This window comes from Kogia breviceps, chromosome 2 (assembly GCF_026419965.1).
Source record: "Kogia breviceps isolate mKogBre1 chromosome 2, mKogBre1 haplotype 1, whole genome shotgun sequence".
NCBI classification, from domain to species: Eukaryota; Metazoa; Chordata; class Mammalia; order Artiodactyla; family Physeteridae; genus Kogia; species Kogia breviceps.
In genome coordinates, this window is record NC_081311.1 from 183,736,323 (window position 1) to 183,760,354 (window position 24,032).

At 58.6% G+C, this 24,032-nt stretch overlaps 1 protein-coding gene across 2 annotated transcripts; it reads left to right on the plus strand.

Moving 5' to 3' along the window:
* Positions 1 to 757: 757 nt before the first annotated feature.
* On the plus strand, positions 758 to 23,694 carry ASIC4 (acid sensing ion channel subunit family member 4). 2 transcript variants are annotated; one of them, XM_059055209.2, is made up of 10 exons: positions 758 to 1,806; positions 17,392 to 17,536; positions 17,623 to 17,750; positions 17,941 to 18,103; positions 18,616 to 18,672; positions 20,651 to 20,804; positions 21,986 to 22,077; positions 22,161 to 22,240; positions 22,573 to 22,677; positions 22,873 to 23,694. In XM_059055209.2, the coding sequence occupies exons 1-10, from the start codon at positions 1,225 to 1,227 to the stop codon at positions 22,972 to 22,974; spliced, it is 1,608 nt and encodes a 535-aa protein (XP_058911192.1). In that variant the 5' UTR covers positions 758 to 1,224; the 3' UTR covers positions 22,975 to 23,694. The 2 variants fall into 2 exon arrangements, with proteins under 2 accessions (XP_058911192.1, XP_066883061.1); XM_067026960.1 differs by having other exon boundaries at positions 947 to 1,806; positions 17,959 to 18,103.
* Positions 23,695 to 24,032: the final 338 nt, after the last annotated feature.

Consider the following 24,032-nt stretch of genomic DNA (forward strand, 5'->3'; position numbering starts at 1 on the left):
CCCATTCAAGCGCAGCACCTCTCTGCTCCCTCCAGCACCCCCGTGTGGGCTCTTCCTGACCTCCGTTCCGCACCCTCTCACCACATCACACCTCCTCTGCTCCCTGGACTGTCCACCCAACACGCGCCCCGACCCCCGGCCTGGCAAGGGATTTGGGAAACATTTGGGGGAAGCCACGAGGCCACAGACGTGCAAGTCAGCCAGGGTGCCCTCTGTCCCAGACACACGAGAGACTGAGTTTCAGGGGGTGGAGGTGAAGTCCGGAGAGGGCGGCCAGCATCCCAGAGGGGGCAGGGGTATGGTGGGTGTTAAGTTGGGAGCAAAGCTGGAGGGAAGCCAAGAATCTTGGTGGAGCCACCATTGTCCCCTTGTCTGTCTCGCCTGCCCTTCTCTGCTCTGCCCTCCCCGCCTCCCTCATTCAAACAAGTGGCTCTCCCAAGGAGTTTCTGGAAGCCGCAGTGAGTGGGGTAGTGGGGTCAGGTGGTGGCTGGGTGGCTGCAGTCAGGACTCAGGGAGGCCGGGAGGTCAGGGATGGAGTCGGCTGACCTTTCCTGGGGCGCGGTCCAGAAAAGTGACAGAGTGAGCGAAGGACTCCGGGTGCAACGCTCCTCGCCGGGTGGCCTGGGAGTGGGGCCATGCGGGGACCCCACGAATGGCTAGGGTGTACCAAGAGTTTGGGGCTCTCCCGACGAGGTCTCAGGCAGCACGGCCGGGCGATCCCTGTCCCGGGCTGGGGGCTGCCCCCCTCCCCTGGCCTGGCTCCTGCCGCCCGGGCCGCCGGTGAAAAACGCTGTTGACATGTCCTGAATTATTAAGCACGGGGTGGGCTCCAGAGCACATGCTGAGCGGAGCGGCTGGGGCTGCGCGGCGTGGCGGAGCAGCGCTCGCTCCCTCGCTCACTCGCTCGCAGGGACACACGCAGGGGCTGACAGCTGTGCCGGTGCTGATAAGGGAAGCCACAAGGAGACGATCGAGGAGAGAGACAAGCGGCGGCAGAGGCGGCAGCGGCGGCGGCAGCGCCAGGGCTGCGGAGCTGCCGGGAGTGGGAGTGACTCCCCCACCTCAGGCCCCCACCCTGTCCCCGTCCTCTTCCCGTTTGCCCTGAGTTTAGAAGAGCAGCCGCTGCCCCCCGCCACCACTCCGGAGGGCACCGGGGGCTGCTGGCCAGGGAGGGACAGGGGCAGGGGCAGGGAGGCTCCGGCCAGTCCCAGCAGCTGGGCACAGATGCCGATCGAGATTGTGTGCAAAATCAAATTTGCAGAGGAGGATGCGAAACCCAAGGAGAAGGAGGCAGGGGATGAGCAGAGCCTCCTGGGGGCCGCGCGGGGGGCAGCAGCCCCCCGGGACCTGGCCACCTTTGCCAGCACCAGCACTCTGCACGGGCTGGGCCGGGCCTGTGGCCCAGGCCCCCATGGACTGCGCAGAAGCCTGTGGGCACTGGCCCTACTCGCCTCGCTGGCTGCCTTCCTGTACCAGGCGGCCGGCCTGGCCCGGGGCTACCTGACCCGGCCTCACCTGGTGGTAATGGACCCGGCTGCCCCAGCCCCAGCGGCGGGCTTCCCGGCCGTCACCCTCTGCAACATCAACCGTTTCCGGCATTCGGCACTCAGCGACGCCGACATCTTCCACCTGGCCAATCTGACCGGGCTGCCCCCCAAGGACCGGGACGGACACCGTGCCGCTGGCCTGCGCTACCCGGAGCCCGACATGGTAGACATCCTCAACCGCACCGGCCACCAGCTCGCCGATATGCTCAAGAGCTGCAACTTCAGCGGGCACCACTGCTCCGCCAGCAACTTCTCCGTGGTGAGTCCTGCCAGCCCGCCCGCCCAGCCCGGGGTGACCAGAGGCCGGCGGTGGGGGAGGGAGTGGTGCGCAGGGCCTCCTCACCAGGGCTTCCCCTCCTGCGGCCGCCAGAGGCTGGCCTCGTGTCGCCCCCAAGCCCGGTGTTGCCCTCGGGCTCCCCAGCATGGAGCGGTGGGCGCTCGTGGGGGCTTACCGTGCTGCTGCCACTTCTCTTTGGGCTCTGCCGCCACTGCAGAGCCTAGGTCTGGGGGCCGGGGGTCCTGGAGTGGGCCTGGGGGGCCCAGGAGCTGGCCAGCTTGCAGGGGAGGGGTGCTCAGTGCCACAGCCGGACCAAGTGACCCCCGCTTTTCTCTTGCTCTCCTTTTCTTCTGTGGCCACTGGATTCTTCTCCCCACACAACAAGGGCGATGGGGAGAGGGTGTTCTGGGGCCTCCAGCAAAGGAGGGACTCAGGGCTGCCTCTGGGGGAGCTGGCCCGGCCGGCAGGCTGGATAGAGCCGATCTTTGCGTACACTGGGTGCCAGTGTCTCTTATCTGTCTCTGTGTCTCTCATACACACCCCCTTTCACTGACTCACTCACACATGCCTCTTTCATGCTGCCCCTCCAGTTTCTCCCGCTTTCCAGGCCCTCCCTCTGTTTCTCGGTTCTCGTTGCTCCCTTGCCTGGCTCTGGCTCTTACACTGAGGATCACTCATGCACTCTTAGGTGCATGGGTCACCCTCACTGCTGCCCAGCACGTGCACACACACACACACCTACACTCACGTGCACACCTGCACACCCACGCACCCAGAGAGCTGCCCGTCCCCCTGTCCACATCCCAGCTCTTACTAAGCTGCTGAGGACAGGGTCACACCGTGGATGCCGTCCCCTCTTGTGACACCCTCATCCACCTCAGCCCCTGCTCCCCGTCTCTCACATACGTGCAAATACACACACACACTCCCACGAGGAGTGGAGTGGAGTGGATTGTTGGCTTCGGCTACCCTCCCATGCACACCTCCCACAATCGGGCGTGTGAGGTGTGTGTGTGTGTGGGGGGGGGTGTCTCGTATGCTGTCTGTCTGTTGGTGCTCCGTTCACCCATAGTCACAGGCTGTCTATTATTCCTGGTGCTTGAGTTGCTGTCCCCAGTCCACGGTTTACCCCTGGCATCGTGTACGTGTGGTGTGTGTGTGGGGGGGTGTGTTTTCATTCTTGTGACCACCGCCCAGCGCGCGTGCAAGTACGTGGCATCGACGTGGTGCCCGTCCAGCCCAGCCTCCAGCGCCGGCCCCAGATGGGGACCTTTTCCTTCTCGTGGCCCGGTGCCCGCACCCGGGCTCTCATTCACTCATTGCCTCAGTAGCACCAGGAAACATGCTCCACCTGTGTTCCTGCCCCCACCGTGCCTGCAGCTTCGGGGTCCTCCTGCCACTGGATGGCGGGAGTTGCGTAGAAATGGAGGAAGGGACGAGAAGGAGGATGTGCTGGGAGAGGAACTGGGGCGGGGAGGGGACGGTGCTGGCCTGTTGTCCAGCTGTACGCCCCTTCTTCCAGGAAAAAATCAACGGTCTCCAAGCGATTGTCCCTAAGGAGCAGTGTGTGAATGTGGTCTTTCGGGTCAGTGGGGCTCCTCTGTGAGACTTCGTCACCCCTGAGTTTTGGGGGTGGAGACAGAGCCCGTGTCAGCAGGTGCTGTTGGGGCGGAAATCAATGGGGGCTTTGTGTCCCTGAGTGGGAGTTTGTGTCCCAGGCCCCGGTGGGGGGTGGAAGGGCAAGAGGAAGGGTAATGAAGCCTGGGGGGAAGGGGAGGGGAGGGGGGGAAGAGATGGAGGGGCAAGGAAGCAAGGTGAGGGAGGCAGGGGGTAGCTGCCTGGCCTCCAGGAGAGGAGGAGGTGCCTGGAGGATATGGGAACAAACAGGGAGCGCCCTGATTAAAGCTGGAGAGTCCCTCTGACGCTGGGGACAGCCAGGCTGAGGTGAGGGTGGATATCCCACAGGCCCTTTGGTCCCCTGAGGATGGAGAGAAAAGGACAGAAGTCTGTGGGTCTCCGCTCTGGGGCTGCAGCAGGACGATGAGAGGCAAAGGAGCAAAGCAAGCACGGAGGGCCAGGAATTCCCCTTGGATCGATCCGCCTGTCCCCTGGGGAATTCCTGTTCCTCCCCCCCCCCCACTCAGCCTCGTCCCCATACCCTCTGCCCAAACCCCAACCCCCATCAGCTGAGTGTAACTCTCCCTTGGACCTGGCAGCCTAAGGCTGAGTCTGCTGCCAGTTTACAAGGGTCTGGGATTATGGCTGCTACGGGATGATCCATGGTAACGGGGAAGATGGGGGTGTATTGCGTGGGCAAGACCGGAGAAGGGGTATGGAGACAGAGACCTCAGGGGTCTCTGATGAGGACGTGAGGTCCACAGTAGACTCCGGGGTGAGAATGTGGAGCCCACGATGGGGATTTGGGATCTATGGAGGGGTGATGGGTGCAGGAATCAGTGGTGGGAACCTGCCGGGGCTCGTGTGCTGAGACGGTCAGAGACAACGACGCGCTTTGGGGAAGGTATGTGTTTTCTGTTGCTTTCCCCATTTCCTCGTTCCCACTCCCCTCTTTGCTGTGACCTTTCTCCCGGAATCCAAGTTAATAAATGTCACATTTTCCAGCCTATTTTTACTCCAGGGAACGTGCCCTCCTCCAGTCCCCTCAGCTGCTGCTCTTGTCTCTGTTACCACTACAATCACTCTCACCTCCACCCTTCCTAATGTCCCCTCACTGACTCCCCATCGGTCACTCAGTCAACACGAGCACCTACTACGTGCCAGGCTCGCTGCCAGGTGCTGTGGTGGAGAACAAAGAAGGGGAGCCCTGGTCCCCAGCCCCTGTCCTCAAGCAGCCTCCAGTCTTGTGGTGGAGCTGGGATGGGGACCCTTCAAAAGCTTAACCAATGGAAGAGTTAACCAGCCACGCAAGCAGTGTCAGGAGGTGCCGGGATTAACTGCCAAACGAGGTACATGGATAGTAAGAGCCTGGGTTCAGAGAGAGAGGCCGTTCTGGGCTGAAGAGAGCTGGGAAGGCTTAACGGATGAAGCAGGCTGCGCGAGGTTTGGAGAGGAGGGGAGGGGAGAGAGGCGACAGAGAGTGATGCTCCCACCTCTCCACCCATATGCCCCTCCACCCAGCTCGCCCCATCTCTTCTCTTTCCCGCCCCCCTCCTCACCCAGTCTCATACCAACCCACTCCCACCTCCACCTCCTCCTTCCACCACCACGTATATGTTCTCTCTCTTTCTCCTCAATTCCTACCACCATCCGCTCCCCCACCCCATCGCGCCAAGCCCCATCGATACTTTCCCCCCATGCGGCTGCTCTCAGCCTGCCCACTTACTAGAAGGCAGAAATCACTCTTTCTTCCTAGGCTTCTGTTTCTTCAGCTGTAAAATGCAGCTCTAAATTCCAGTGTCTCCTCTCAGCCGGGGACTGTACGGTGGAATGGTCAAGTGTGTGGGTTCTGGAGCCAGACGGTCTGGATTCAAACCATGGCTGGGTGGCCTTGGAGAAGTGAGCTTCCGTGAGCCGCAGTTTCTGTATTCGTGATATAGAATATTAGAACCTAAAAAAATGCGGGTGGTTGTGAGGATTAAAAGAGATGGCTGTAAAGGGCATAGCACGCTGCCTGGCACACACATCACATGCACTGAGTGTGTCAGCTGTTAGAAATGCCACCACCCCAACCCCTGGCTCTCTTTAACCTGACTGTTCCCAGCACCACCTGCTGTTTTCCAACCTGTGTGCTGGCATCTTCGCTAGTCTCCATCACCTGGCCTTCCTCCTCTCTTGACCCTCAAGCCTCCGCCCCCCACCCTATTATAGCATCCCCATGCTCCCCAAGCTTCCCCGGGATTCAGGCATGCGTGTGCATGTGGGGCAGTGCATACACTTGAGATCCGGGCTGTCCCACAGAACACTCGGTGACTCGGTGATGACGGAAGTGTCCCGCATCTGCACTGTCCAGCGCGGTCGTCACTAGCCACACTGGCCAGTGAGCATGGCAGTGTGATTAGTGTGACGGAGAGAATGAATGTTCTATTCAAACAGCCGAGTGTGGCCAGTGGCTGCCGTTGCTCTGGGTGGTCCTGGGGACGTGGTTCAGGCTGGCAGGTTGGGCAGGGCTAGGCTTTCCAACTGGCGTCAAAGGATATAAAGGGATGGGGGTGGGTTGTGATCAGAAGTCCAGCCATCTACTCTCCGGACTGAGGTCCCAGGTTGAGCTGAGGATGGGACCTGTGTCTGGGGACATCGAGGTGTCTGGAAACACCACGCGGACGGATGCACCTTTCTTCCCAGGTGCAGGACGTGCCCTTGGTCTTTTCCATTCTGTTGTCTGGAAAATTGAGGCATGGGGAAGGTAGAGAAGCCATGAGAAGGCAGGGGGAGGGCCAGCCCCTCTCTGTGGGGTCTTCCGGGGTCCAGGCAGCCCCTGGAGGGGCAGGTGACCAGAGACCTGTGGGCGCTTCCCTGTTTCTATCCTCTCTCGGGCTCTCAGCCTTCCCTCCCCGCCTCCCAACCCTCCTTCCCCACACGCTGGTGACTGCCCACCAGCCGTGACTATTAATCACTCGCCCTGTTCTCTTCCTCTCTACTAATCAGGCACAATTAGACAAGGCCTCTTCCAGCTGGGCAGTCCTCCTCCCTGCCCTCTTCCCTCCCCTCCCAGCCCCACCCCAGCTCAGTCGGGGCGGCTCTGAGGCAGAGGGGGCTGCGTGCCAGCCCTCCGTCACTCTCTGGCTCCCCCAGCCCACAATTCCAGGCTCCTCCGCCATCCCCTGCCTCCTACCCAAGCTTCCTCCTGAGCCCGCCCCTTCCCTGGTGTGGTCAGGCCGCTACTGACAGTCTCTGCACCCACTCCTTGATTGTGGGAGGGGCTACTCTACAAACATCCAACTCCACGCCTTGCCACTGGCGCCGAGGGCCGGAGGGCGGGCCCTTGCCCTCGGGACTCAGGAAGGGAGAGGATTCCCACTGAGGCCTCACATCTACCGGATGAGCTTACTTCTGACCCTCACTCCCAGCCCAGCCCAGCCCAGCCCAGCCCTCCGTGCCCTCCGGCCCCACCTTCTCCCGAGGCGTGAACCTTGAGAACATTTAGTTCAGCATCTAGTTCAGGGATGGTCCTGCCTTCGGGAGCCAGGCAGATCAGGTCAGAGAAGGCACACAGTAGGGAAGGGAGGGGTATGAGAAGTGAAGGTCACTTACCCTTGAAGGGAGCAGCTGTTTCTCATCCCCAGCTAACTGTTGCCCTGTGGTCAGGGATGCCCGGTATTAGGGGGTCTTTCAACTTGTCCAGAGAATCCCCGAGTCTTGATTATTTTAATTAAAAATTTCCTGAGTAAAAAAAATATTCAGAGGGCCATCTACAACTCTGACTGCAGGACGCAGCGCGCCTGCCCTCCCCACCGCCTGCCCCACTGCTGGCTGCTGCCCCTCAGGCCCTCCTGGAGGGGGCGCTCTCAGCCTGGCTGCCTCCCATTGGCCGGTGGAGTTGCTGGAGGGGGATTTGAGCCCAGCAACCAGCGGCAGGGACTGTTACTGTTACCCGGGGCTGGCCTGCAAGGGCAACGGAGAATGCCAGGAGGGACGTGCCCCACCTGGCCCCACTCTGCAGCCCTGTGGCCTCTTCATTAATCAGGAATCAGCCCCGAGCTGGGCTCATTATCAGCTCAGCTTCTCGTGGCACTGCCGGAAGATGCTGATTAGCATTTGAAGAAATGGCCCCCGCGTTTCCCTCCTGTCCTCCGTCTTTTCTACCCGTGCTCCTTCCTGGACGCCCACCCCAGCCCTTCTGCTTCTCGGGAGGAACCCTCTCCCTCTCGCGGCTGATGGCAGGGCTGTCTCTGCCAAGCCCTGGCCAGGGACAGAAAGGACCAGGACCAGGGGGGCAGGGAGGCAGGAGCGCCCCACGGAGCACTGCGAGTGCAGAGCTTCGGGACTACTTAGGCTGAGGTCACTGGGCAGAGGAGGGGGAGTGAATGCGGGGTGGAGACTCAGGGTGGTGGGGAGAGATGGACAGCCTCCCTGGAGGAGGGGATGAGAGGGCAGCCTCAGGCTGTGTTATCAGTGTTTCCCTGTCCTTCTCCTGGCAATGCCACCTCCTTGGAGCAGCTGAGCAGACGGGGCGGGGACAGCCAGAACCGTGGACAGGAGGCCTGAGGGTTTGGGGTTTTTGTTTTTTTGTAAATCCTGGTGGAGGCTTAGGGTCTTGGAGCCATCCCACAAGAATGGGGGTGGGAAGGCAGGAGGAGGACAGAGACCCCGTGGGTGGAGATAAGAGGCTTCAGAGTGCTGTGTGTTTTCCAGAAGAGGGAGGGGGTATCTGCAATTCTTCCCCGGCTTTCAGGCCCCGGGGCCGGGGCTGGCAGCGCTGAAAATCCGACTCCCCGCCTCAAATGTTCACCATGCCCTTGGGACACCCATTTGGAGTCAGAGGGGGAACAGTTCCAGAAAGGCATAGGCAGCAGCAAGAGAGTTCAGAGAGGAGCCACGGGATGATTAAGGGGAAATGGAGGATTGATTTAGGAGGAAAGATTAAAGGAGCTAAATCCGTGGCGCTTGGCTCAGCGGTGACTAAGCGTGGACAGGATAATAGCTTTACAAATGTGTGAAAGGTGTAAATACCTAACGGGGGGAGGGGAGGCGGCTCGGTGGCCCAGGAGAGCGGGGCTGGGGGGCTGAGGAGGCCCCCGGAAGGGCTGGGGGTCCTTGGGCGACTGCCCGGTAGGGCTGGCTCCCCTGCAGTAGGGGTGCAGGGGGAGCAAACGGGGTGTCGGGGAGCCCCGGGTTCCAAGCAGGGGTTCCATTTCGGGGCCGCAGCTTCGCCGGCCTGCGCTGACCTCCGCGTCCCACTCCCGCCCCGCTGAGGATCTGAGGCCGCGGGTTCAAATCCCATCCGAGTCCCTCTGCGCCCCTCGGCACCTGGCCTTTCCCTCTGCATCCGTCCGCTGGGGCCCGAGCCCCCGCCCCGCCGTGCCGGCTCGCGCCCCTCGCTCCTCCCCGGCCGCGGAGGGCGGCGGGAGGCGGTGTCTCCCTCCGCGGTGGAAGCCTTTGGCGCGGCTGTGTGCGGAGGTCACTTTGCCGAGGAGCCGGGAGCCGGGAGAATGCAAATGAGGCAAACCCAGGGAGGAGAGCAGAGGAGCCCGGAGGAGACGGGAGGGAGGGCGCCCGGGCGCCGCGATGGATGCCTGCCCCGCGAGGGGGGCGGCGAGGAGCACGAGGCGGTGGGTGCGGCCTTCTGGGTGCGGCTGGGCCCAGCCTGGAGGCTCGGGCGCACCCAACGACCTCCTCCATCTCCTCTACCTCGGTCTCGGTTCCTGAACTACCGCCGGGACACGGATGCGATCCACTGTGTAGGCAAGCTCTTAACGAATAACTTTGCATCGAGGGCTGGAACGTCAGGGAAGGTTACAAATTAAAAATATTCCCGTCTGCACAACTGACTTTCTAGGGGTTAAGGCCTATGCGGTCGCTACCTGGGAACAGGTTTGGCTGTTTACCTGCGTCCTGGAGGCCCCGCTCTCTCCTCTCCAGTGGAGACGCGGCGCTCCCTGAGATCACCGTGTTCTTCCACAGCCCCAAGGGCTCCGGGCTCCAGGCTCCAGCTCGGCCTCAGCCTGGAGTCGTAGGGCCTTGACTGTCTCCTACTTCTCCACTAACTGCCTACGCATTTACATTTGCTCAAACGTCGTGCCCATTTCCTCCTAGACTCACAGGCACTTCTACCTTGGAGAAGTCGCCTTGAAGAGCACCTGGGTGGCTGGGGGCTGGGGGGATGCTGCATTGACCCTGTAGGGGGAGGGCAGGTGCACTAGGGCCGGGGGTGGGGGTGGGTGGGGTGGGGGCGTATTCTCCCTGTGTCTGACTGTGTTGTGATCGGATGCCCTTCCTGGGTGGATGAGTGCACTTGCTCTGGGAAGCTTTACTCTCCAACCCAAGTCGAATTCCTGTTCCACTCTCAGGGGAGTTGGATTGGTCTTCCTATCATACATACCACCTATCCCAGTTAGTAATGATTTGCCTATCCCTGGGGTTGTTGGTTCTGTGTGCTTTGTTCACCACTGCTGTATACCTGGCTCCCAGCCTAGGTGCTGAATAAACACTTTTGGAATGAATGAATGCCTCTGGGGCCAGACAGCCAACTGCCTCAGGGCAGAGACCAGTGATTTTGTTCTCGGAATCATCCCCAGCAGCAAGCATAGTACCTGGCATATTGTACAGGCTCAAGGAACAGTGTTGGACAAGTAAGTGTGATGTGAACACCCACCATTTCTTTTTTTTTTTTAATAAATTTATTCATTTATTTATTTATTTATTTTTGCTTGCGTCGGGTCTTCGTTGCTGCCCTCGGGCTTTCTCTAGTTATGGCAATACTCTTTGTTGCGGTGTTGCGGGCCTCTCAATGCAGTGGCTTCTCTTGTTGTGGAGCATGGGCTCTAGGCGCGCGGGCTCAGTAGTTGTGGTGCACAGGCTTAGTTGCTCCGCGGCATGTGGGATCTTCCTGGACCAGAGGTCGAACCCGTGTCCCCTGCACTGGCAGGCGGATTCCCAACCACTGCGCCACCAGGGAAGTCCCCACCCACCATTTCTTGAGCACCTCCTATTCATTGGGGCTGTGCCAGGTACGTATCAGCACACAGTGGCTGTGAGCGCAGAGGCCAGAGCCAGATCGCCTGCTGCCCTCCTCTGCCACGTCATGTGACTCTGGCCAGCTCCTTACCCTCTCTGGACTTCCACTGTCTTGTCTGTAAAATGGAGATGTTTAGAAACCTCCAGTAGAGGGTTTTGGTGAGACTTAAGGAGTTAATTTATACAAAAGGCTTAGGACTGTGCTTGACACAGAGTAAGCACTGAATAAATGTTAACTGTGGCTATTATCTGTGTACATTTTCTTTCCTCATAACACCTCCAACGATGCCTATTATTATTCCTATTTTACAGATGAAAAATGGCGGGTCAGAGAGGTTAAATGACTGAACCCGAATCCCACAGACAGTAAGGGCAGGGCTGCAGGCCTGTACCCTCCTCTGGTAGGAGAGCCAGATCTCAGACCCTGGGGGGTTTGCTCTGACAGAATTCCATCCTCTCCCACAATTGCTGAGAGAGCCCTTACCAAGGTGCATGATGCCATGTGAGAATGGGCCCAGCGGGGAGCCAAGATCAAATGGCTGCACCATCTTGGCAAGAAGATTCCCTAAATGGGCTCCCCTGCGTTTTCGAGCACCTTGCACGCATCCCTCTGGACTTATCTCTGATCCTCACTACTAACCTTAGGAGGAGGAATTACCATTTCCCCTTTTACTGATAAGTAAACTGAGGCTCAGAGAGGTTAAATCGCCACCCAAGCTTGTTTGTCCAAGGCTGGTGGCAGAGCCAGGATTTGAACCCTATTCTGTCAGGCTCCAAAATGTGCACCCCTCTTTTCCATGTTATGAAGCTTAGGTGGATCCTTTTCCAGCACCATATTCAATGGTCGATCTCTGCCCCAGTTTGGGCCTTACTGGTCTCCACAACACTCTTATTACTAATATGGAGGCCTCATGTATACGATTTTACCTTGCAAATGCCTTTCACCTACTTCATTTCTTTTGAGACTTATAACCAACCTGTAACATAAGTCGAGCAGGAATTTCTATCCCCACCTGACGGATAAGGAAACTGAGGACCAAAGGAGTAAAAAAATCACTTTACTAACCAAGGTTACACAGCTGTCACTGGTGGAGCCAGAGCTGGGATCAGGGTCTACTGACCCCCCAGGGGGGTGATGGAGGTTAGTGGAGAATGCTGGGGCCCAGTGGGGGGCGGGGGACTGGGTTCAGGTTCTGCATGTGCCCTCTTTTTTCTGTATGCCCTTGGATATGTCCCTTGCCATCTCTAGGCTTCTGATTCGGCCTTTGTACAACGAGGGTTTGGACTGAGTTACCTCCCAGTGCTGACCAGCGCAGACACCCCAGGCATTCTGAGTTGGCACTGTCTTCCCTGGCGAGGACAGAGGAGGAGAAGGCTTTGAACCTGGATGCTTGGGCCACCCCTGAGTGAAGCTGGGGCCCGAGGGCCATCTGACTTGGGATGCTAGCCACAGTCCAGGGCAGATGAAGATGTACCCGCTTCCACTGGCCCACCCTGGACCCCAGGGCACTGCAGGATTAAGGGGAGTTCGTTCCAGGGGCCTCAGTGAGAGGCATGGGGCTGGACCACATCAGGAGAGGGCTGATGGAATTTGGAGGGATGAAGCTGCCATGGAAAAGAGGGCCGGGGGGAGGCGCCAAGGCCTTGGCAGAGGCAAGGTGCCCAGAAGGCGCTGGAGATAAAGCCCAGGCTGCAGATTAGCACTGGGATTAGCCCAGCCTTGGCCGTTCCTGGCTGCTTCTTATCTCCTGGAGGCCCGGAGCCCCCTCCCCCACTGCTCTGAGCCCTGGCCCTGCTAATTGCCTGTTAACCCTGTGGGCTCCGTGACTTCAGGGAGGATGAGGGGGTGGGGAGGGGTGGGTAAGAATGCCAGCCAGCCAGCCAGGAAGAACTGTTCAAGGAAATGGGAGCTGTGGACAGATGGAACTCAAGGGACTGAGAGAGAAGCCACTGCTCAGAGGAGCAAGCTCTGGATGGATCTCTCCGACGCTGATCGTTGTCTAGGGCAGACCTAGAGGGGAGGGCAGGGAGAAGGACGGAAGGGCACCTGGGGAGGGATTCCTGGCTTGAGGAGGTGGCTTTAGGCCCAGGGAAAAGTCATGAGGAGGAGTATAAGAGTCAGTGACTGGACACCTGGACTAGAGAATAGACAGAAAAGGAAACAGTATAGAGATGCAGCGGGCAAAAGAACAGAGAGGCTGGGGGGCAGCCAGGCCAGTGAGAGAAAGACGAGGCCAGGGGGATGGACAGGCTGACAGAGGGCAAGGGACAGAGACACAGGCCAGATGGATAATTGATCAGATGCTGAGGACAGACAGGCCAGGAGGAGGGAGAAAGACCTGAGAGAGAGACAGATCAGGCGACCGAGGCTAGGGAGATGGACAGACCCAGGGCGGGGTCCAGGCCAACACTACAGGGGAGGTGGTCCGAGAGGAACAGGCAGAGGGCTGGCAGGAAGGAAGCTGGTCCAAGGGTCTGCCTGCAGCATGGACATAGACCTGTCTAGAAGTCGTCCAGCCTAGGTCTGGAGGGGTTCAGCCCAGGGCCAGGGGTCTGGACCTAAGAGTGAAGGCAGAGAGCAAGGGAGGGCCGAGAAGAGGGAGAGCCAGACGGAAGAAGAAAGTGGTCTCTGAGATGGGGACAGGGCCCAGAGGCTGAGGCTGGTGGGGGTGGATCTGGAAATGACCCCTTGGCCCATCAGGGCACATCCTGGCCCAGGAGCTGCCCCTCTCCGTGGCTGGACTCTGGACCCTCAACTCCTGTCCACACACCCTCCTCTGGGGCCATTCGGGAGAGGGCAGTGGACAGCCAGTGGGACCCTGTGGCAGAGCAGCCGTGCCGTCTCCATGGAAGAGGTTGTGGTTGTGGGCTGTGCTGCTACCAGAGTTCTGCCACTTAGGAGCTGGCGGGCTCCACCCGCTGCTGCCTGCCTGGCCCAGGGACCGCCTCCCGGGCAATGCTGTGCTCTGCCCCGCAGTCGGGCCTGACCCGTGCTCTGCAGGCGTCCTGGCCCTGCCGGTCTGGCCTGTCCACTCCCTGCAGAGCATATTGTCCATCAGCAGACCCAGAGTCCTTCCACCCGTCTCCCTTTGTCACCCCCACTCTGCTCAGTCGTCTCAAGGGCAGGCGTACCAGGTAGCCACCACCATCTGAAGCCATTGGAGCCAAAGCCTTCCCAGTTGGCTCTGCCCTGCACAGGGAGAGGCTCGGGGTCATGTAACCTGTGTCTGTGTCTATGTAGTGGAGGTCTCAAGTAGGGAGGCTGCCCCAGCCCCACCCAGGTTCAGGAGGCTCCCAGACTCATTCATTCCCTGAACACCTACCAGGTGTGTTATAAGCACTAACTCTGCTTTGGCATCAGGCTCAGTTCTGCTCGAATCTCTGCTGTCATTTACTTGCTGTGTGCCCTTAGCCAAGTCATGTTCCCTCTCTGAGCTTCCTCAACATGCAACGGGGGCTACAGTGCTTACCTCATGTGGTTTTCTTGGAGGCTCAAAGGAGAAAACAGATCCAAAGTACAGGACCCGGTACACAGTGGGAATGTTTGATAATGTTCACTTTGCATTCCTTCCCTCGACCTCACTCCTCCTTCTGCAAATTGCACTGGGCTCTGGGGATACCAAGATGATGAAACGGGGCTCCCAGCCTCAGGGAGTTCATGGTCCCATGGGAGAGACCATGACAGTGCCCAGCGGTCGGGGTCAGCCGCTGCACACTGGGGGGCACGAGTGCGCGGCTCACTACTGGGATTCCCCCATGCAGCCCATGCCTTGTTTAGCCTCCCAACTGGAGCACACACTGAAAAATGGCTGCGGCAGCAAGAGCTGATTCCAGCATCTTCTTGGCCCCAAATAGGAAGGGGATGAGTGCTTTGAGAGTTGGGGCAAATACTTAACATATTTCCCCCATCTGCCTTTCCCACACCACTGAGGACACAGGGATCTTGCCCCCAGCCCCCTTCAGGGCTCTCCTCCCTCCAGAGACATGTAAAAGCACAGGTCTGGAGTCAGGCTGTCTCGCTGGACTCTCGCCCCTACGACTAGGGCCCTTCTACTCACGGTGCGGTCTGCAGACCAGCAGGTTGTTTGAAATGCAGAATCTCAGTCTTGCTGCCCAACACACGTTTACTGAATCCGAATCTGCATTTTAGCAAGATCGCCAGGTGCTTTGTGTGCACATTAAAGTTTGAGAAGCACTGATCTTGGAGACCTTGGCAAATCCGCCAACCTCTCGGAGCCTCAGTTTCCTCATCTGTAGGATGTAGGGTGATTGTGAGATTCGATTGGAAAGAGCATATTAAGCATTTAGTGCAGTGCCTGGGGCAGAGCGGATGCTCTGGGACTGTCAGCGATGCCTACTCCTGCCCCACAGATGGACACACAACAGGGAGCTGCGGCAGGGGTGATACAGACAACATCAAGGACTGGAACCCAGAAGCTGGTGAGGGTGCAGAAGGAGGGGGGGAGGGACAGGTGAGGAATTGAATTGAGAGGCAGCAGATATGGAGAAGAGAGTAAGGAAGGTATAGAGGAGTGGAGTGCAAGGGAAGGAGGGATGGAAGAAAAGGGGTCGAGCGTTGAGACTCCAGTCTCATTTCAGCTGGGTGGGGCTGAAGCAGGAGCTGGGGCTTGGGGTGGTGTAAGCTTGGGTTGGAGGAGTTGCCAGCAACAGATTGTGGGAACACCTTGAGTCTTGCATCTCAATGAGTTCCACCTCTCCCCCTAAGCTGTGTGACCTTGGGCAAGTCACATCACCTCTCTGAGCTCTGGTTTCCTCATCTGTATTAATCAGGCTAATTAAACCTACCTGATACCAGAGTGGCTGAGGAGATGAAATGGGGTGGCAGATGTTGCCATGTTTTGTAAGCTGTACAGTTCTTGTTATCTGCGTGCTTTTGTTTTGGGAATCTGAGGCAGGGTGTTTGGGTGATAGAAGAAGTGTCTTGAGAGGGGAGAATCAGCAGGGCGGTGAACCTAGGGGGATGGGGATGGGAGACAGCCCTGCCTCACAATGAGGGCACCCCCATGCTCCCAGTTCCTAGAACTCCTCCCTCCTACTGCCCTCTACCCAGCCCTCTCCCTTCCACAGCCTCCCTCTGCTCTGGAGCTAGGTATTTAGGAATCTTTTCCCTTACACGGCCTCATGCCTTTTCTCTCGGCTTTCACCAGAGTGAAAATGTTCCCAAGGACAGAGGCGGGGGGGAGAGAGAGAGTGAGTGAGCGCGCTGACCTCCTCACCCCCAGGGAAGGTGCCGCCGGTGATGGGTTTGACCCGGGGGCTGGTCTCTTTGGGGTGAGCCTGGCAGGGGGGAACTCCCATCCGCCGCTCGCTCAACCTCCTCCCCACCCCAGCTGCTTGCAACTCCCGTCGGCAGCTATGTCCCCGCCAGAGCCTCGGCTTCCATCTCCGGGGCTCCAGCGCCATCTGGTGTCCACATGGGAGGACTCTCTGCAGAGGAAAAGGGAGATGGGCTGCTTCTGCGCTGGCGGAACCGCGTTATTAAAGTATCCCTTGTGCCCCGCGCTGGGCCAGGTGCTGGACTCATTGCCCCTGTGCAGCATGAATGCTAGTGGAAGGAAAATGAGCAATGAACACGGAGGCAAACAGATAAGCAAGATCGTCTCAGGTCTTGATGAGGACTTTGAGCAAACCAACCAATGCGTTTGATGAGGGGAGGCTGACAACTGGGGACGCGTGTGTGGGACGTGAGTGTGCATCTGAAGAAGGGACACTTAACCTCAGGCTGAAAAGATGAGCGGCTAGCCATGCCAGCTGGGGGCAGGGGAGCATTCCAGGAGAGGGAACTGCGTGAACAAAGGCCTGGGGAGGGAAGTGGCTCCGAAGTTTGAATTTGTCTCGGAGATCTGGGAGTGGAAAGGCAGGAGACAGAGGCAAAGGTTACCTCATGTGGAGACTTTCAGGCAAGGGAAGGAATTTGGCTTTATTCTCTGGGAAATGCGAAGCCATTGGTGGACTTCAAGTTGGCAAGTGACTTGATTGGATCTCCTCAGTTTAGAATGAGCCCTTTGGCTACTGTGTAGTGAATGTCTTGCAGGGAGAGGCAAAGACAGACAAAAGACACCAGTTAGGAGCCTGCTGCCATGGCGGTGGGGAGGGGAGATGATGGTGAAAGGGGGACATGAGATGGAAGGAGACTAGATGGATTCTAAATAGATGTTGCCTGGGACAGCAGCTGGATTGTATGCCTGGTCACCCCGTCCCATATCCCAGCAACCAACCTACAGGGAGAGGGAGATTTCAGGGATTCTGACTTGAGAAACTAGGTAGATAGTGGGGCCCTTTACTCAGAAGAGGAGAATGGGTCGGGGACAGGATTTGGGAAGACATCAAGAGTTCTGCTAATTTTTAAAAATAAATTTATTTATTTAGGCTGCGTTGGGTGTTCGTTGCTGCACGTGGGCTTTCTCTAGTTGCAGTGAGCAGGGGCTACTGTTCGTTGCGGTGCACGGGCTTCTCATTGCGGTGGCTTCTCTCGTTGTGGAGCACGGTCTCTAGGCACGTGGGCTCAGCACTTGTGGCTCGCGGGCTCTAGAGCACAGGCTCAGTAGCTGTGGTCCACGGGCTTAGTTGTTCCGCAGCACGTGGGATCTTCCCGGACCAGGGCTCAAATCTGTGTCCACTGCATTGGCAGGAGGATTCTTAACCACTGTGCCACCAGGGAAGTCCAAGAGTTCTACTATCGATATGTTAAGCTGGAGGTGCCTTTTAATCATCTAAGAGAGGATATCAGTAGAAAAGATAGAGCTCAAGGGAGGCTGGGCTGTCTGTTGGTTGCTGGGATATGGGACAGGGGTGACCAGGCAGGTCTGGTGGCCGTCACAGGGGACAGGGAACCCTAAACCTAAGGCATTGTCTTTCATCTCCCCCCCCCTCCACACCCCCGCCCCTCCCGCTCCTGTCTCTTATCCCCAGGTCTATACTCGCTATGGGAAGTGTTATACCTTCAACGCGGATCCACAGAGCTCACTGGCCAGCCGGGTGGGGGGCATGGGCAGTGGCCTGGAGATCATGCTGGACATCCAGCAGGAGGAGTACCTGCCCATCTGGAGAGAGACAAGTATGCAGGCGGGACAGGGACAGGGGCTCCGGCCTGGGTCCTCTGCCTGGGATGGGTTTCCAAAGGTCCCCATCTCTACTGTGCAGATGAGACATCGTTTGAGGCAGGCATCCGAGTGCAAATCCACAGCCAGGAGGAGCCACCCTACATCCACCAGCTGGGCTTCGGCGTGTCCCCAGGCTTCCAGACCTTTGTGTCCTGCCAGGAACAGCGGGTGAGCACCTCCAGCTGGGTCCTGGGTCAGGCACAGGGCCGGGCCTTTGGGCTCAGAGGGGATGCTGACCAGATCTGCCCCCCAGAAGCTCACATCCCACCAGCCCTCCCATGGACTTTCCTGGGGCTGTGGGCGCCGGAGGGCCGGGTGGGACATCTGTGCGTGACCCCGTCATGCCCCACCTCTGCAGCTGACCTATCTGCCCCAGCCCTGGGGCAACTGCAGAGCGGAGAGTGGGCTCAGGGAGCCTGAGCTTCAAGGCTACTCGGCCTACAGTGTGTCTGCCTGCCGGCTGCGCTGTGAAAAGGAGGCTGTGCTTCAGCGCTGCCACTGCCGGATGGTGCACATGCCAGGTGGGCACCCCACCCCCTGCCAGCCCTCTGTGTCGCCCTGCCAGGCTCCAGAACCTCCAAGGGCAGAACACCGCTCATGTGCAGGGGGGCAGGTGCTTGTGTATGACAACATGTGTGCATGTCTGTGCCCATGTTAGTGTACGTGGTGTGTGTACGGGATTTTATGCATGTTTTCACGTATGCATATGAGATGCACACATGCATGTTTGTGTGCTTGTTAATATGTATTTATGTGTACATGTACTTGTGCATATCTGTACTTTTGTACTTGAGGTTGTGTGCATGTGCTTGAACACGTGCATGCAAATGCATGTGCATAGGCGTGTGTGCACGCGCGCATGGATTTATGTGCATATATGCATGCGTACATCTCCATGCTTCTATGCACAGGCATGTATAAATTCATGTGCGCACACTTATGTGTGTGCCTGCATGTGTGTCCACGTTTGGGAATATGGGAGGGGAGAGTGGATGGAACTATAGACTCCAGGAATAATCTTGTCTCCTTTCAGGCAATGAGACCATCTGCCCGCCAAATATCTACATCGAGTGTGCTGACCACACACTGGGTCCGTGCTGCCTTCTCCCCTCCCTGCCTCTCCTGCCCCCTCCTCCTCCTCACCTCTCTGTGGGCCCTGCTCCTCACTGCCTTGGCTCCCTTCCTCCCAGTCTCTTCCTGGGTTTTTTTTTCCTGGGGGTTGAGCCTTATCCCATACCTCCAGGGGTCTGAGGACCTTTGCAGCTGTGGTGGAGGCAGCAGGGTGGGGGGTTGCAGAGAACCGGAACTGAGAGTGAAGGGCGGGGCTTCTCATCTTGGTTCAGCCAATGAGCTTGCCTCTCTGGGAAAGTGAAATGACTTCTCCCTTGGTATGAGGAAAGATGTACTGCTGGCTATCGGTGTGGGTAAGGCAACCCCATCTGTCTATAGGTCTCGCCTGATCCACACTTCATTCATTCATTCATTTATTCATTCTACAGAGGTGTACAGCCTGCACTGGTGCCAGAGGTTAAAGTGGGAACAAGGGCCCCGCTCTCGTGGCGCTTACTGCCTGGCGGGGCTGTGGATGGGCTTCACAGCACAGCGTGTTACTCCTTGTGTAGGGGAACCTCAGCGATCCTACAGGGCCCCAGCAAGGGCATGCAGCCTCACCTGGGCAGGAAGGGAGGATTCCCAGAGGGAGTGACATATGAGCTGAGACCGGAAGGGTGTGGAAGAGTCAGCCAGGTGAAAAGGGGGGACGTGTTCTAGGCAGTGGGAACAGCTCGTGCTAAAGACCTGTGGCCAGAGAGAGCGTGTGTGTCTGGAGCCCTGAAAGGTCAGTGTGGCTGGAGGTCAGAGAACAAAGGAGGGCGTGGAAAGAGCGGAGGAGGCTCTGGGAGGCCAACCATGGCTTAAGGCAAGGCAAGAATGTCTTCTGATTTTAGGAAGGGGACTCTGATTAGATGTGAGGGTGGATAAGCGGGGAGGAAGAGGAAGACTAGGCATAGGGTGAGCGGTCAGGAGAGCACTGCGGTAATCCAGATGCTGGGGCCACGGGGGCGGGTGTGAGGTGCTGGGGCAGTAGAATCACACCTTCTCTGCCCCACACACCAACTACATCTGCCAAAGGGGTGATTGAGGTGTGTTTAATGAAGGAACAGATGTAAGTGGGAATAAGGGAAACACAAGGGGTGGTGAGACTCCATAGAACTAAGGAGCCTTTCTCCCCCCGCCCCGCCCCGCTCCTGAAGGGGCAAAGGAAGGGGTTGCTACTGGCACCCAGAGAGGGACCTGTGGCTGTCTGAGATGGACAGGAGCCGGGAGCCGGGACCACAGGAGGAAGGACGCAGCCTCTGCCAACCTAAGCCTTGCAGTGAGGAAGCCAGGGAAGAAATACCCTGACATCTCTCCCCTCCTTGCCCTGTGACCCTGATGGGGCCTCCCATTGGCCAAGCCCAACCCAAAGCCATAGGACAGGGAGTCTAGGTGATGCATTTGGCAGAGATCACCATCCTGGGACAGAGCAAGGTGGGGAGAGTGGAGAGTGGATCTGAAGGGGCGAACAGAGAAAACCCAGCATACTGAGCATAGTAACCCTGCCCAGTTGTTCTTCTGTCCGTGCATCCATCCATCCATGTATCCACTCATCCATCCACTCAGCCATAGGCATATGTGAATACGTGCATAGATCCCATTCATCCCAGCATCCTCTCCAAGCCCGTCCGTCATGTGTCTGAGGCCTCATGTGGTTGATTAGCTCTGGTGGATGGCCCGTGCCCTCCCTCCGAGCCATGAGGACCTCTCTGTCCCAGGGGGCTGGGCAGCAGAGGGACGAGCCTACAGGAGTGTGTGCTGGGGTTCTGCCTCCACCCACTTCCTTGGGCCATCCGGAGCTGGTCCAGGAAGGCACTCCCAGCCAGTGTCCTCCAGGCAGCACCAGTGCTGGCCAGAACAGGCCCTCAGCGTGGGTGTGCCTACCTCAGGACAGCCCCTAAGCTTCCTCCCGGCAGCTGGTGGGCCTCTGGGCCATCCCACCCCGCACAGCAGCTGGTGCCTCTGTGTTGCAGATTCCCTGGGTGGGGGCTCCGAAGGCCCGTGTTTCTGCCCTACCCCCTGCAACCTGACCCGCTACGGGAAAGAAATCTCCATGGTCAGGATCCCCAACAGGGGCTCAGCCCGGTACCTGGCAAGAAAATACAACCGCAATGAGACCTACATACGGTATGTATGTGTGTGTGTGCGTGTGTGCGTTCGTGAGTGTGTGTCTGTGTGTGGTGGAGGCCACCCTCAACAGGTCTGGTGCATGGTGGAGGCTGGGAGTGGGCTGCATCTTGGTTAATAATGAGTGTCCTGCCAGGAATGCATTTCACGGTCTTTTTCTTCTAGCTAACCCCTACCCATCCTCCAAGTCACATCCTGTGTCTCCACCTCCAGGGGAGCCCTTCTTAGTCCAAACACCTTTCATCTGCACTCGCACAGCACCCTGTACTTACCTCTGTCAGTGCATTTACCCACTATTTTGTGTTTGCGTCTCTTTTGCATGTCTGTTTGCATGTCTTTCTCCCCCAGCAACCTGGAGCCGTTAAATGCATGTCAGTGAATGCTGTGCAGAGGAAGAGGAACTGGAAGGGATGGGGGAGGAGCCAGGTGGCCCACAGCAGGGGTCCCACTGAGCCTTGGGCCTGGTACCCTGCAGCCAATCTACCAATGCTGAGCATCCTCTGAGTGTCAAGCCCAGCGCTGGCTCCTATGGGAACAGAGATGATTATAACACAAAACTCAAGCCACAGTTTGTGGATGGGGCCATGTTTGAAGGTGTGGTACTGATTCTTAGGCCCCAGGAGAGATGAATGGGCATAGGGGATGTAGGGGAGGCATGAGCTGGGCCTCTGAGCACCCCGGGTTTGGGTCCGTGAGAAGAGGAGAGAGGGGAGGCACCCCAGTTAGAGATCTGTGGGCTGAGAAGCAGGGAGGCTGTGTGGAAAGGAGCAGATGAAAAGGCGGTTTGGATAAGAAGGTGCAGTGCAGCTGATCATGGGCAGTCTTGAAAGTCTGGAAGAGGAATTCTGGAGTAGACTGTCAAGCAATAGGGAGGCACTGAAGGTTCTAGAGAGGTATGGGGATGAGGCAAAGTGAATACTATTTGCTGCTTTAGAGAAGGGGGGGTGGGTGGGGGGGAAATCTTGCCGGCTCAGGAGTTTTGTTTTATTCTCCCAGGCCCTTTGCTAGCCCTCAAAAGATGAAGCTGACGGGCATCTGGGCCTGTCTCCCCTCACACAGCCTTTGGGAGCTTCTTGGCACAGGGGGGCCTCAGATCCGGATCCGCTGGGCCTGGGATGTCCCGCCAGCCGTCTCCTCAGGAAGGCGGCCCCTTAGGGATACCCTGCTTCCTGTCTCTGCAGGGAGAACTTCCTGGTCCTAGACGTCTTTTTTGAAGCCCTGACATCCGAGGCCGTGGAGCAGCGAGCAGCCTACGGCCTGTCGGCCCTGCTGGGTGAGTCCCGGCCCCGACTCTCCCGGGGTGGGGGGGGGACCGGACCAGCCTCCTCCCTCTGACCCTGCTCTCGTGCTCCCCAGGAGACCTCGGGGGGCAGATGGCCTTATTCATCGGAGCCAGCGTCCTCACGCTGCTGGAGATCCTAGACTACATCTATGAGGCAAGGGATGGGGCCCTGGTGGGGGCCGCCCAGATGGGGAGGGGCGGGTAGGAGGAGGGGCTGGGGGGAAAGCAGAGGGGCAGTGCAGGCTTCCTGGTGGAGCTGGACTGGCCGGACGTCAAGCTCGGCGTTATTTACCAGCGTCCCTTGACTGGTGGGAAGGCCCCAGCGCACTGAGAAGTCAGGAGAGGGGGATGGGTGAGGAGGACTGGGGCGTCCTAGTGGGGGTTTGCTGGGCCAGCAAGTCCTAGGAGGTGGGCCTGGTGAGGCCCGTCCTTCTCCTCTAGTGAGTCTCCTGAGCCCATTGCTAATCCCCCACCCCGAACCCCCAGGTGTCCTGGGACCGACTGAGGCGGGCGTGGCGTCGTCCCAAGACCCCCCTCCGGACCGCCACTGGGGGCATCTCCACTTTGGGGCTTCAGGAACTGAAGGAGCAGGTGAGGGTGAGCGCTGTAGAGTATGCAGCCAGCGTCCTCTCCCAGGACTGAATCCCCCCATCTGAACTAGCCTGCGGGAAGGGGTTCCTGGGCTCCCCGGAGGCCTCTGTCCCGGGGGACAGGGCAAGGCTGGCTGTGTGAGGCCTGGGGGTACCACATGAGCTCTCCCTGTCCCACCCCCTCTTCGCCTCGCAGAGTCCCTGCCCAAGCCAGGGCCGCACTGAAGGCGGAGGCACCGGCGGCCTGCTCCCAAACCACCACCCCCCGGGGGGCCTCTTTGAAGACTTCGCTTGCTAGGATGGTGCTGCGTCCAAAAGGACCCAGGAGTCTAGGACTCCGGCCCAGATCCCCGCTGTAGCCTCCCGCTCTTAGGACCGAAGGCTTGGGGGCAGCCCAAAGCTGAGGGGAAGAGGGCGGTGCTCACTGGGAGGGTGGGGACTCGGTCCCTGCTCTCACCCACCCTAGTGCCAGCTGCTTGGCACAAGGGTCCCTCTTATCCACACCCTCCACCCCCAGGCTGGTGCCCAGGGAGGGCTGGAGACCAGGCCATGGGCCCCAGTGGAGGGGAGTGGAGGGGAGGAGAAAGGGGGGTGGAACCCTCTGTACATTTGTATATATTTAGGGAGGACAGGGCGGGGGTGGGGATACAGATGTAGCAGGTGGGTGGGGCTATGAGGGTCGGTAATTTAGAGACAGACAGCCGGGGTCCCAGCCCTAGCGTGTCAGCAGGAGAGGGCAGGCCCCCAGGACTCAGGACTGCTGGGCTGGTCCTGCTTCCTGCCCCTCTCCAGGCCCAGCTTCCCTTTTGGCAGGGGGTGTGTGTGGTCCAGCAGGCCTGGCCCAGCTCCCAATTCCCCTGCCCCAGCCCCACTCCCAGAGTCCCCTCCACGGGGAGAGGCAGATCTTTCAGAACTTGGCTGAGTTTGGGCGCGGGGAAGGGGGCCTTCTCAGGCCTCTCTGCCTCCAGTCTGGTTTTATAAAGTGCTGACTGAGTTGGGAATAAAGAGGCATAAAGAATTCTCTGTGTGTATATGTGACTAAGCTGGGAGCTGGGGCAGGGCTGGGCATATGCATGACTTGGTCCCTGGAAAAAGGAAATACAGGCCCCAGCCAGGACAAGGAGCCTCCATCCTCAAAGCCCTCCCTGTCCCCATGCCTGCCTTTCAAAAACTCAGGAATCACAAGCCGGGACTTCCTGGTGGTCCAGTGGTTAACACACTGTGCTCCCAATGCAGGGGGCCCGGATTCGATGCCTGTTCAGGGAACCAGATCCCACATGCCACAACTAAAAGAGCCAGCACGCTGCGACTAAAGTCCCGCATGCCACAATGAAGATACCATGTGCTGCAACTAAG

Bases quoted from the DNA above. Each gene is read 5' to 3' on its own strand.
- ASIC4 (XM_059055209.2), top strand. From the start codon at position 1,225: ATGCCGATCGAGATTGTGTGCAAAATCAAATTTGCAGAGGAGGATGCG. The intron at 1,807-17,391 runs GTGAGTCCTGCC...TCTTATCCCCAG, and splicing joins CCGCCAGCAACTTCTCCGTG to GTCTATACTCGCTATGGGAA. The intron at 22,078-22,160 runs GTGAGTCCCGGC...CGTGCTCCCCAG, and splicing joins CGGCCTGTCGGCCCTGCTGG to GAGACCTCGGGGGGCAGATG.